This window comes from Ictidomys tridecemlineatus, chromosome 7 (genome assembly GCF_052094955.1).
Source record: "Ictidomys tridecemlineatus isolate mIctTri1 chromosome 7, mIctTri1.hap1, whole genome shotgun sequence".
NCBI lineage: Eukaryota > Metazoa > Chordata > Mammalia > Rodentia > Sciuridae > Ictidomys > Ictidomys tridecemlineatus.
Window position 1 is genome coordinate 107275350 of NC_135483.1, and position 14415 is coordinate 107289764.

General features: G+C 43.5%; 1 protein-coding gene across 5 annotated transcripts in view; it reads right to left on the reverse strand.

The window, feature by feature from the left end:
* Arhgef4 (Rho guanine nucleotide exchange factor 4) overlaps positions 1–14415 on the reverse strand; it is a 158535-nt gene that overhangs the window by 103671 nt on the left and 40449 nt on the right. For all 5 annotated transcript variants that reach the window (XM_021721650.3, XM_021721654.3, XM_040294228.2 and 2 more), the window contains exon 2: positions 7834–11442. In XM_021721650.3, the coding sequence (XP_021577325.3) occupies positions 7834–11442 (3609 nt within the window). The remainder of the gene's footprint in view (positions 1–7833; positions 11443–14415) is intronic.

Sequence of the window (14415 nt, forward strand, 5' to 3'; positions counted from 1 at the left end):
GTTTGGGGTTGTCATTAGTTATTTATTTTAGCAATTCAATTAAAAAAACTTTAAAAAACTTCTTGTCGTATGTTTATCTGTAATCCATGCCTCCTCTTTTATAAATGTCTTTTGCCTATCTTCTAACTGGATTGTTTTATTTTTGCTGTTGAGTTTTGAGTATTCTTTATGTAGTTTAGATACTATCCTGTTATTGGATATATGGTTTGCAAATAAACTCTTCTAGCTTTTCTTTCATTCTCCTACCAGGCTCCTTTTAGAATAAAAGGTGTTTTTTTTTTCTTCTTTTAAAGTGGTGGAGTCCTTTGGGGGAAAGAAACTGTTCCATGTCTTGATTATGGTTATGATTTCATGACTATATATTTTTCAAAACTCATCCAACTGTCCAATCTAAGATGGTAAATTTGGTTACTATAAATTACACTTAGAAAAATCTAACATCTAAAAATTAATAAAGAAATCCATTCATTAGTTAAATAATCAAATTACTTAAATCAGCTGATTTTTTTCAAATTATAAAAATTTAAATTATTGAAAAAATGTCCAATAAAAATTTGGTATTGTGTCATGATAAAAATAAAGTAGTGAAGTTCACTTTATTCATTTTCCACTTATGAAAGTGCTTTGGATATGTCATGTCTAAAAACTCTTTATCATGCTCCAGATCCCAAAAGTTTTCTCTTCTAAAAATTTTAGAATGTCATAGCATTTTATATTTTGTTCTGTGCTTGGTTGTAACTTTTGAGTTAATTTTTTAATGAAGTGGGAGATTTAGGTCAAGATTTTTCTTTCTGCTTACAGGTGTCCAAATGCTCCAATGTTACTTGTTGAAAAGACTGTCCTTCCTCCGTTGAATTGACTGTGCACTTAAAAAGCAGTTTTGTACATTTGGATGGGTCAATTTGGGGAGGCATCTATTCTTTTCCATTGATTTATGTGTCTGTCCCTTCCCCCAAAAACACTCTGCTCTGACTACTCTAACTACTGAGTAGGCCTTAAATTAATATTTGGTAGAGATTCTGCTCACTTTTTCTTTTATAAAATTGTTTTAGCTATTCCAGGGCCTGTGCCTCTCCACATAAATTTTAGAATACTAAAATGGATTTTTAAAGGCTAGAATATGTTCACAATGTGTTCTCTCTCCCCTCTCCACCTTTCTCCATTAAGCCCTTGGATCTTTACTGTTGAAGTCAGAGAAGCCTAAGTGTGGAGAACAGGAAAGCTATCTAGCATTCATTCATCAAGTTGATTGACATTATACATAGCAGAGACCTATGAGACCACCTAGTCCAACCCTTGATAGATAGGAAGCTGAATCCCAGTGTGGGCTCACTTCATGGATAGGGTCAGGAAGTGACAGAGTGGGCATTAAAGCACTCCCTGCTGTTCTCCAATTCTGCTGCTGACCTCACCCAGTCACAGTTATTTCTATTCTGTCCCCTTCTTGATCTCAGTCTCCTTCATAAGAGCTCATAGCAAGAGGCAGAAATGCAAGTATATGCCTACAGAAGATCCAGAGCCTGCTTCCCCTGGAATCAAAGGCTCCTCTGCTCCCAAACCTGAAATTCTAAGGGGAAGAAATCTCTAACTGCAAACAACACCCTGAGGACTGCATGGTGCTGATCTGTCACATAAATATGCACCAAAATGTCAAGGTCTTGCAGTTTGGAGGTGAAACTGTGGAGGGCTAAATTCTATGGCAACCTGTGAGGGAAAAATCTTGTCAAGATGGTATCTAGGCAGGTACGGTGACTGTAATCCCAGGGACTGAGGCAGGAGGATTTCAATTTCTAGGCCAGCCTGGACAACTTAGCAAGATCCTGTCTCAAAATAAATAATAAAAAGGGCTGGGAATGTAGCTCGGTGGTAATCTTCCCTAGTATCAGAAAAAAAAAAAAAAACAATGCATGTAAAGGGTAACAAAGAAGCTGCTTGCCTAGCATATACAAGGCCTGGGTTCAATCCCTAGAATTACCCCCTAACGCCTCTAAAAATCCAAGCCACCAATGGGATAGTACTGCTGAGACAATTCTTCCACTTCACTGAAATGCTGGGCTGGGCCTTAATCAGCTTACCTGTATATGTACCTCATCACTGCAGACTTGGTTCAAATGTCAGAACCCAGACTTCCAAGTTTAGGGAGCCCCACCCTCAGACCACTTCACACTGTATCCCATTAAACTTTGCAATTTTAAAAATATACCCTTAGTTTACTATAGTCCTTATCAATATCTGAAATGGTCCCATTTGCTCACTTATTTACTGTCCCACTGACCACCCCTGACTTGAGGACAGAGATCTTTCTGTATTATTTAACACTGTAACCACAGGACCAAGAATATCACCTGGTGCATTGGTGACGAGTAAACAGTGATCAAATTAAAGAGGAGCAAGGCACAAAACCCTGACTGAGTTAAAAGATAAGCCATGCAGAGTGCAGCATGGTATTTGTAGTAGATTTAGCCAACAATGGAATTGCATCCAGAATATATACCATTGGTGAGAAAAAGATGACCCCCACAGACAAATGGACAAGAAACAGGACAGATATGTCCCATAAGAAAGGATCTATAGTATCAACAGCAGGAGTTTGATCCCCTGCACCATAAGTCAACAAATAAATAAAAGGTTTCTAGCCTCTTTAGAGATATGGAAATGCAAATTGAGATCATAAGGAGATACTTCTACATACAGAGCAGAGTGGCTGAAATTAAAATGACTGACACTATCAACTAAGTGTAAATGAGAATGTGGAGCAAAGAAAACTTCCAATAAAAGAGTGTAAATTTATATAATCACTTTGGAAAAATAACTTGACAGTCAGAATGGCTGTCATCAAGAATACAAAAACAATAAATGCTGGTGAGGAAGTGGGGGAAAAGGAACCTTATACACTGTTGGTAGGAATGTAAATTTGTGCAGCCACTATGGAAATCAATATGGAGGTGCCTCAAAAAAAACTAAAAGTAGAACTACCATATGATCCAGCTATACTACTCCTTAGTATATAGCAGAAGGAGTTAATATCAGCATACTATCTACCTGCACACCCATGTTTACTGTGGCACAATTCACAATAGCTAAGTTTTGGAATCAGCCAAGGTGCCCATCAATAATGAATGATAAGGAAAATGTTGTTTATATACACTATGTTATAAAACTACAAGGAAGTTTGAAGAAATGTCATCTTTAAGAGTATGGATGGGACAGGAGATCATAACGTTAAGTAAAATAAGTCAAACACAGAAATACAAGTATCACATTTCCCCTATATATATGAAACCGAAGAGGGGGAAAGATGTGAAAGTAGCAGAGAAACTATTACAGAAAAGAAATGGGATGGGGTGGAGGAGGACAATGAGGGGTGGATATGAGTAAAGTATGTTATCTGCATGTATGAATATGCCACAATGAAACCCATTATTCCATATAATTAAAGTGCAATAATAAAAATGATAATTTGTCAGTATCTAGTAAAGCAGAAGGTAGGTGTCCCCCAAGGATCCAATAGGAAGGCAGGGACATGTGCCCAGATGGCCTAGGCTGGAGGAAATCCCCAAATCCATTAACAAATGACTGAGAAATTTAGTACTGTGTTATGCTGAATCAGAGCAATCCTATGTAATGATGAAAATGAAAGGGCTTTAGATACACAGCACACAGGATGAATCTTAACGTCATTAGAGCAAAAGAGGACAGATAAAATAGCATGAGTAAGGCCTGAAGGAATGCATGAAGTTTCATTTACATACAGCTCCAAAACAGGCCCCGAACACCCTACACTGTTTCAGGTACAAAATTAGAAGGTAAAACTATAACAAAAGGTGGTAGATGCCATAAAATTTTGCCTATGGGTTAGGGCCACAGAGGAAGAATTCAGTTTTGAACAGGAAGCTGGGTGGGTAGTATGGTGTTTGTTAAACTGGATGAAAGTTACTCTGTATTTCTTTATACCAATATGTGTCTACACATTTACCTTATTGTTTTCTGTATGACTTCTTTGTTTCTCAACCTAAAAGCACTTTTAAGAAACAAATTGCAGTGTGTAAAATCATGGAAAATTAAAACCTCTACAGATGGTACAATCACTACCCTGTTAAATATGTAACACTTGTTTATAGAAAAAAAAGCTGGCAAGATATTAAGAATGGTTATTTTGAGATATTGGAATCAAGGAACTGCTGTTCCTTAAGACCACTGTGGAAAAAAGAAACGGGAATGCTCACCGAAGTCCAAATCACAGCCTGCTCTCCCAGGAGCATCCACAAGATGGAGCAGTCTTATCTCCAAGTGGAGTTTCACGTTCCCTTGCTGCCCAAAGTTCAACTGGTGACAGTCAAATTTTCAGTCTCTCTCCTTCCCTTTCTCTAAGTTCTTTTTCCCTGTGCACCTGCTCTTCTGTTTTTTTTTTGTTGTTGTTCTTATGGACAAACACGCCAGGCCTTCATCTTCTAAGATTTGAAACGGGTAGAGGAATAGGAACCAAAATTTACTGAGTACTTGCTTCATGTGGTCTCTTTGCTAGGCCCTTCACCACGATTTCACTGCTTGTTGAAACTCATGGAAGTTGTCCAGGTGTTTGTCTGAGGTGCAACCCATTCACTCCAGCCTATACATAAGCACCGTTGAGCACAGGGATAGCCTCTGGAATGTGTTTTCCTCGGCAGGTGTGTGTGTGTGTGTGTGTGTGTGTGTGTGTGTGTGCGCGCTCATGTGTTATGTGCACATATATACACACAGACATATATGTGTCTTATCAAGCTTGTTATTAAAGTACTATAGTCTTGTTTGACTACTTTCTCGTGCTTGATTTTATTCTGAAAGAGCTAACACTGGAATGTCTTTTCATTTTTAATTCAAGTTCTCTACATATTTCAGATAATTAAAACTTTTAAATGTCAATAAGCAACTAAATTGGAGAGGTGTCAGGAAAATGGACACCTGTATACTGCTATTGCTAACTGCCACTATCATTTAGGAAAGTAAAGTGAAATCTATAAAAAACACATGTACACTTTGTATAATCTAGTGTATCCTATAGAAATCAAAACATTTATACCTATGGACACATGCTCAAGGACGCTGTTGCAGATTTATGCATAACTGTCCCAAACTAAAAATTAACTCAATAGAAGAATAATTAAATTAAATAATTAAATACTGCATTTCATATTATGAAATGTTATGCAATTTCTAAATAAAGAGCAATGTGTATCAATCACTGGAAGACTGTGCCCGCTGTATTATTAAGCAAACAAGAAAGTTGCAGAGTAATATGTGTATGTGGCCCCGTAATCTCATATCCTTCCCCCAAACTCCCCTTTAACTCCTATCTATTGGGGAAACATAATGAAGATAATATGTTAGCATACAGGGATGGTTGATTTTAGCCGTCAACTTGATTGGATTAAAGAATACCTAGAGAACTGGTAAGGCATTATTTCTGTATGTCTATGAGGGTGTTTCTAGAGGAGATTGGCATGTGAATTTGAGTGAATGAAGTGGGGAAGATCCAGCCTCAGTTTGGGCTGCAGGCTGGACAAAACAAAAACAGAGACAGGGAGAACTGATTTCTCTCTACTTCTCTCCCCATCTCTCTCTTTCTTTCTCTTGGAGCTAGGATACATTCTTCTCTTGCCTGTGAACATCAGACCTCCAAGCTCTCTGGTCTTTGAACTCCAGGACTTTCACCAGCTGGTTACCCTGTCCTCACTTACCTCATCTCAAGTCTTTGGTTGGTATTGGGAGGATCACTTGCTTTCCTAGTTCTCAGACTTTCAGACCTGGATGAGTCACACTACCAACATCCCAGGGTGCCAACTTGCAGAGAGTCTGTCCTGGGACTTCGCAGCCTCCATAATCACATGAACCAATCCCGTTATAATAAATCTTGACATCTTTCTCTCTATAACCTATTGGTTCTATTTCTATGTAGAACCCTAATAACATAGGTAGTAACAGTGTTACCTTCGTGGAATGACATTGGAGAGTTTGCTGGGTACCCTCTCCCTTCTACATCTGTATTGTTTGACTTCTTTAAAAAACTTCAGTAATGGCAATTTTAAAAAATAAGTAACCCCAAAGGGGAGACCTTTAAGGTCAACTTCTTAATTCCTTACAATGAACAACTAGGCTCAGTAAGGTGAAGCAATATTCAGTTGGTAGTGACTGCTATTGAATGTCTGCTGAATATGTCCCATGTCCTTGGAATCACTGCTGTGAAACCCTCCTGGCCCAGCTCCTCCCTTCCCAGCAGCCTACCAGGTCTAAAGGCACTCTGTTCGAGCGATAGGAGTGCTCTCTGGGCCAGGAGACCCACTAGAGCCTGGAGCACTTTGGGTAGCTAACACCTGCAAAAGGGAAATCCCTTCCCTCCTGTACTGCTGCTGTTCTCCTGCAGAATGTTGGGAGCCTGGGTGGGCACAGTGGGAAAGATCTTAGCACACTCTGTGGGAGACCAACCTCCACTAACTTAACTCCCCTGCTGGGCGATGTGGCCTCAGGCACCCATGCTGCTAGACTGCCCTGCTCTTCTAGGGTTCGAGTGACTTGTGTCTTCCTGCCCAGGCTTGTCTTCCTACAGCCCCATGGGTGGAGCTATGCTCACCTGTTCCTTTGTAATATAACCCCTTGCCTTGTTTAGGATAGAATCTTCCATGGAAGTGCCTTGTGTGTGTCCCCTTCTCTTACATCTGGTGTGTCCTACCCAGATGTCAGTCAACCTGCTGACAGTGGACATCATGAAGATAGACTCAGACACCTGAAACCTAACCCCTTGCCTCATTTGAATAGCTTCTCCTCAATAAAATGGGTCAGCGCATGCTCTCACTCTCTCTTTCTGTGGACCCTTAAGGTCAGAGGAGCCGTTACAGCAACCCCAAAGAAAAAGGTATTTGTGTCTCTTGTGTGGTTATTTTGTGCAGCCCAGTCAGCCCAGTTCAACTGGAGTGACTCCTGAGCCTTTTAGTCGCGAGAACAGAAACCCGGCTACACTCCATGCACTCATGTTGCTGGCTTCACCCATGCTACTTTGTCTAAGGCATAAAGGAAGGCTAATTTTCATAATCCGGAGAGTACTCTCTTTCTGGAATTTCCAGAAAGCTCCCTTCTTCTAAGGACAGTCAGACTCCTGAAAAATCCCACCCTTGTATGTCCCTCCCTATGCTTGACCCCACACCGTGCTACCTTCTCCTGGGTGGGAGGGAGCATTTACTTTGAGGAGCAGACCATTTAATCTTTCTAGAAATTTCAGAAGCACCAACAATTCCTATCTCACTCTTTATAACAACATAAGTGTAACTGGATCAGGTATAAAATAAAAGTAAAGAATCAAAAACAAACAAACAAACAAAACCAAAACATTACACCACTAGTAGGCAACTTAGAGAACTTTAAAAAAAAAAAAATGTCCATTAGGAAAAAAGCCTGCACCAACCACCCAGTAGAAAGTGGACAAAGATTACAAATAGGCAGTTGAGAGAAAAGGAAATTCAGAAGGCTTGAATTATACAGGAAAAAAAAAAAGAAACAAAATGATGATGAAATACCAATTCCCACTTGTTGGTTTGGCAAATTTCAAGAAGTTGATCACTCACCCCATAAACTGGATGGGTGAGGGACATCCAGTCCTTCCTACTTTGTCTCTGCCCTCACTCTGGGAATTTGCCAAATATAGCCCTTCTTCACTGTGACTTTTTGTAAAAAAAAAGAAATTTCTGCTTGCTGTTTTCTAGTATTTCAATGGATTTTTAATTGTATCTGATCCAATTGGATTTCCCTCCTCTTCCCTTAAGAGGTCAGTAAATGGATTGGTGCCATTCACAGGTCACTCACCTCACTTCCAGGAAGGTCCCCGAGGGACGGTGCTGTGCCCAAGCCATGGTGATGCTGGCTTCTTCTCCCACTCTCTTCCTTCTGGTCATCCTGGTTTAGTGTCTGCAGGGAAAGTAGGAGGCTTTTCCGGGTCTTGGGAGTCCTAGGCCTTTCAGGAGTCTCTGAATAGCTGTCCACTTCACTGTAGTTTCCAAGAGAAACCATGGAAATGGCGCTAGTTCTGCCGGGATAGCGGAGATGGGCCCTTGCCGCACCGGGCCTAGGACTCCGGGGCTTGGGGCTCATGGGTCTGCAGGGCATGCCTTGGTTCTCATAGGCCAAGCAACAGGCAGAGTTGCAGGGAAGGGTGTGGCCGATGCCCACCTGCTGGGCTCCAGGGCTGGGGGGACATGAAAGCCAGGACTCTTCAGGGAAGATACCAGAAGGGAGGTACCTGCTGCCTTCCTGGGGGGCTGTGCATTTGATGGTGGGTTCACTTTTCCTCCTGTGTTCTGGGGAGACTACATTGCTGGGTGACAAAGGTGCCGTGGGATGTGATGGGGTCCAGTGGTCCCTAAAAACATAAATTTCAGTGTCCTCTGTCCACTCCTCACAGTGGCTGCTGGTCACTGGTGGGGAAGGGCAGATGGGATCCAGGGTTTCTGGTCCTGGAAGCACATTGACCAAGGATGACCTTTTGGGGCCTTCCACGTCTTTGCTTTTCAGAAATGCAAGCCAGGAGGGCTGGCGTGGCCTGCTCTTTTCCTTTTCGCCCTTGAGAGAACCCGGAGAACACTCTTGGGCATTCTCTTTGTCTAAAACTTTTGACTCGAAAAAACTAGAAAAGGTCTTATGAGCTAAGGCCAGCCTCGCTCTGAGTGTTCGCTCTGGTGTCTTGAGTCTCTTTGTGTGGCAGCTTTCTGAAGAAGGTCTGTTACAAAGGTTGCCTGGTGTCCCCACAGGTCTCGCGTCTCCTAGCTCTGCGGCCCCTTCGCTTCCGCGCAAGAGGATGGTCTCAGGAGAAGTGGAAACACCCACATGGCGCGGAGGTGTTGCAGCCCAACTGGGAGCATCTGCAGTAGTCTCAGCCTGCAGTTCCTCTGTGGCTAAAGAATCCCTGGTGTGGCCCTCCGCAGTCAGGGCCAGGGCACCTGGTGTGGCCTTTCCAGGGCTCTCTGTGGCCGAGGTCTTGCCTTTCCTGAAAGAGCTCACCTTGAGAAAAGTCAGGCGCTTCGCAGGTTCCTGAGAGATCTTGCGGAGCCGACGGGGCGGTTCAGGACGCTGGAGCCCTGGGGTGCAGCTGGAGGCCTGGGAACAGGGACACTTCTCCACATCTCCAGCGGCCTCCAGGTCCCCTTCTGTGAAGACTGCCATGCTCTCCAAAACCTTCTCTCTGGGCTCCTCTTGCTTAAGTTCTGGGCTTGGTGGTCCCTGGCTCCTTGTAGGCTGGACGCCCATGAGGTGGTGGGAGCCCTCATGTCCAGTGATTAAGCTCTTCCCAGACAGATTCTCTTCTGGAGGCTCTGTCTCTACCAGATCAGCTCTGGAGATCAAAACTCTCCCAAGCTCTGAGCCTTGAGCCAGCCGTGGAAGAGCTCTGTCACTGGTTGCTGATGTGGAAACTGCTGGCAAGTCACACTCATTATGGCAAATTGGTGTTTTCCAGCCTCTGGGAGGCTCACAGGGGGTCATGCCAGCATTTAGGGAAAATTCTACTCTGTTTTCTAGAACATCAAGGGGATGTGATTCAGGATGCAGGCCCTCTTTCCTCCTGGTGGCCTGCTGACCTTTCTGCTCCACAGCTATAATGATAAGGGTGCCCCTATCCCTAGAGTCTACTCCTGTTTGAGGTTCCTCCTGTAGGTGCCTGGGGCCATCCTCCAGCCCTTGGTCACACTCCTCATCTTCAGGGTTGCAGTGAGACACTTCTGGGAATTCGGAACTACCCTGCAAGTCATTTTTCTTGCATTTGATGTCTAGAATCATCACCTCTTGGGCCTCTTTTGCAATGTCTATTGCACTTGATTTCAGGGTGGTCTGTGGAGCATCTGAGCTAGCACTCCCTTCCCAGGAGCCCAGAAAGTGTCTATTCCACACCTGTGTCCCACCACTGCTACAGTGAGGTGGGGAGTTGGCTCTAGTTGGCAGTCTTTTCTCACTGAGAACAGACTTTGATGTGTAATTACTGGTTTGGTTTCCTGCCTGTACCAAAATGTCCTGCAGGTGTTTTTGTTTATTGCTCACGTCAGCAGGGCTTGGCGTAGAGCAAGTGCCTTGGGGTTCCTCGGGTCTGCTTTCTGGGCTGTGTCCCAGCTTGCACTCAGCGGGCCCAGGCCCTTCCTCTTGGCTGTCAAGCTTCACCAATTCTGGAGTGAGGCATGAAGTGACTGGGCATAACCTAGCATCCTGTCCCAACTGGTTTTCCTGTGGGAGACCTGCAGACGGTGTATCCTGAGAAGCTCTTTTCAAGCTACAACCACTGGATCTGTTATGATCCTGCAAACTGCTTTGAGAAGCTGGAAGTAAATCAGACAGCTGGGTGGGGGCAGGGGAAAGGGTGTTTTGTGTCCTTGAGTCTTCTTCTGGTTCTGTCCCTTCCTTCAAATGGGTCCCAGCCTTTACACAGTTCCGCCTCACAGGATCCCCAGGGCAACTTAAGGGAAACCTTTCTATGGAATGGGCCTTGACCAGTGTGCTCATGTGCTGACCCCAGTGCCCTGGGGATGCCTTGCCCTTATCACCAATATCTTCTGGGGCACTATGGTGATGCTTGGCATTTAAGGGGAAAGATGTCCCCAAAGAAGGCTGGCAGGAGGCATTCAAGTAGGGCTGGGCCCAGAGCAACTCTGCATCCACTTTGGGGCCCGAAGTACTTCCGTTCTTTATCCTGACCCCAAGGGGGATTGTGTTGTCCAGTGGGCCTATACGAGGTAGCACAGGTGCCCTGGCCCTGCTCTGGATATGTGGCCAGCTCCTACCTAGTTCACAGTACTGGACAAAGTAGGGCCAGATCATAGGGATGTCCAGATAGCTCTCAGACCTGGATTTCTGAGAAGCAACAAGGGGCTCCCTATGGTCTTGAACAGTCACACTCTGTACAGGTTGAGGACTGCTGTTGCCAGTGACACCTTGCAAGCAGCACTCTGCCAGCAAAAACTCTTGGTCCAGTCTGGTCACACAGTCCCAAAGAGGTTCTTCTTCCTTGTCCCCAGCAACTATGGCCAAGGTGTGTACCTCATTTTTGTAAGATTCTTCCTTTAAGCCAGGGGACAAATCTGGTTCTTCTTTGGCATCAAGCTCAAAGACACAAGTCAAATGTTGCTCCTGAAGAGATCCAGTTGCTGGGACATCAGGACACCGCCAACCTGCTTCTCTGTCAACAGAGACAGGACTCGAAGAGAAGAAGACTCCTGCTGTGAGGTCAGCGGGCAGAGACTCTGTGTCAGAGGCACTTTCGAAGGGGTCGGTTTTTGTGTCTGATCGACTTTCACTCTGGAGGGACAGAGTCTCAAAGTCATCGTGGTCCGTTTCCTGGCTCCATCCTTGCTCCTCTGGTTCTGCAGGGGATGGCGGGAGCTGATTATCTTCAATCTCACCTTCAACTGGCAGGGGTGTGTCTGGCTCTGGAGTCTGGAAAGACAAGAAGAGAAGAGTCAGAGATGAGGCCTCAGGACATCTGCGCACATGTTTACACCATGCCTACCTTCACGGAAGGAGGAAGGCTTAGAAACATCTCATTAGTTTCCCAAGTGCCCCTAGGAGGGGAGGTATGTATGAAGAGCTACCTTTTATTAACATAGAAAACAAGTGATGAAGCCAAACCCAAACCATAGGTAAAAATGTAGCACATAGTTAAAACAACCCTATTAAAAATCAGAATAGACTGAAGGAACATGAGCCGTCTCAATAAATATAAATATATTGTATGAGTCATGGGGGAGAAGCATATTTAAGCCTAAATTTCCAGCAAGAAGGAACAAATTAATATGTTTGCATTGTGTTCTGTCTGTTCTAATGTAACCAGCTGGCTTACAAAGTTCTCTCACTTAAAACTGTTTTCTGATTTGGTTTCTACAGAAGCAAAAAACCTTGAGAACTAATGAGACTGCAAACACATTTTGAGATGTTAGAAATGCGCAAAGCAGCTTTGAAAAGTAGAGAACTGTGCAAGAACTTTGCAGAATTTCCTTCCCTGGTCACACATTTCTTAATCAACTTTTTGAGATATGAATTATTTTTCTTCTTTTCTTTTTCTTTTTCTTTTTTTTTTTGGTACTGGGGATTGAACTCAGGGACACTCAACCACTGAGCCACATCCCCAGCCCTATTTTGTATTTTATTTAGAGACAGGGTCTCACTGAGTTGCTTAGTGCCTCGCCTTTGCTGAGGCTGGCTTTGAACTCACGATCCTTCTGTCTCAGCCTCTTGAGCTGCTGGATTTACAGGTGTGCACCACCACACTTGGCTGAGGTATGAATTTCTGTATTTCCAAAATATTTCACAAAACAGAAAGGATTTGTCAAAACAGATCCAATTTTGACAAATGTGTACATCTGTGTACTACCAATGTGAAGAATATCTATTTCCATTTTCCTCCCCCAAGTCCCTATCCTTACCTAGCCAATTCCTCACCCACCCCCCTGCCTACCTCATCAATGACCTGCTTTCTATATATGCCTGCTTCGGAGTTTCACATGGACACTATGTTTGGGGGGCCTGGATTCCTTCTCTCAGGCATGATGGCTGTAGCCTGTCTCAGCACATACATGACTTCAATTAGGAGATAATGCTATGTACAACATTCAATTATGAACCTTCCCCAGATCTACCAGGCCAGAAGTGGGGCAAGCACTGAGCCCTCTTAAAGCCAAGACTCCTCCCAAATTTTGTGCTTTTCCAAGCATAGTTTTCCAGTACTTGTCATACTAGATTTCTCCAAGTAAAATTGCTTTCAATCCATCTTAACTCAGAGAAGGAAAATAAACACTGAAGTGTATGAAATGTGAGGTTATTAATTAAGGGGCAAGGTGGGAAATCAGGAATAATATGATAATATGGTTTCAAATGTGTGAGAATCAGGAAGGACTTGGGAACAGAAAAGGAAATATTAAAAACCAAACCATTTGTTCAGGAGGGCTGTGTAGTTGTTATGGGGTGTTCAAGAGAGAGAAGAGAGGGAAGCCAGGCTCTGCCAGGGTTTGCTGCAGGAACTTTCCTGTGACCTCTGTGCACAGACTCCATCCTATATACCTCCCAAGTCAGGGTGAGAACAAGTGAGACGCAGTGTGAACACACCTCAGCACACACAGAAAACTGCAACAGGAAAGTTTGTTTTGTTGCTGATGAAAAAAACTGATAAGTCACTAGAGTGCTCCTGCTAAATGGCTTCTGCCTTTGAGAGCACTTCACACCCCTCATCTTGACAAACAGGTCACTTCGGCAAAGACTGACCTTCCGACTGTGGGACATCAGGGTGGTCCTTTCAACAATGCGGTAGCTTGATGTCACCTTTATAGAAGCCTGTTGGCAACAGTACTCATTTACTGCAGGCCCAGAGAAGAGTATAGAAATCACCACTTGGTACATATATCTTAAGCTACATAAGATATAGGTAGCTTGATGACGGCAGAATTAAAATTTGTCAATTGTCATTGTCCTACAACTTCCAGGAACAGTAGGAGCAATCATCTCATGGGAACTGAATCGTACCCCCCTCTACAATCCCAGGTCTAATACACACCCTGCATCCTGAGAAGCCCCCTCATGTGATAAGAGCTTCTCCAGAGCAGAACCAGAACCGAGAGGATGATCAACCAGAACCACGGTTTGATCAAGACTCTTGCCCTCTGCCCCAATTCTTCCTCCATTTAAACCTACAGATCATGTCAGTATCCCAAGACAGGGCTGAGATGCTGGATCTCATTTTGCCTCCTCCATGTGGCCTTATTAAAGTTCTTTTCCTGCTTCTCAGCATTACTGTTTCTGTTTGGTCCTTGGAGCCAATGGCTTGACCTGGTTTTTTGGGATCCTGGAGCCAAAACTCTGGTAAGAATACTGATGAAGGTTTTTACTTTATTATCTCTAATATTCTCTTGCCTCACCTGTACCCCCACCCCAATCTTTATCTGTTTTCTATCTCCACAGATCAAATTCACATTCTCTAAAATTTCATATGAAGCCATATAGCATGTATTATTTTTTTGTTGGTCTTTTTCACTCTGCACAATTATTTTGAGATTTAGCTATGTTGTTGTATGGGTCAGTATCCATTCCTCTGCTGATGGACATCTGAGTTGTTCCTCCTTTTTTGGCTTTTCAAATAAAGCTGTAATGAACATTTGTGCACATTATGGACATGTGTGCTTTCATTTTTCTTGGAAAACACTGGGGAGTGGAAATGATGACGTTAGTGGTAGGGGTATATGTTTAACTGCTTAAGAAACTGTTAGTGGGGCTGGGGTTGTGGCTCAGTGGTAGAGTGCTTGCCTAGCATGTGGGAGGCACTGGGTTCAATACTCAGCACCACATAAAAATGAAATAAAGGTATGTGTCCATCTACAACCAAAAAATATTTTAAAAAAAGAAAGAAAGGAACTGCAAGAG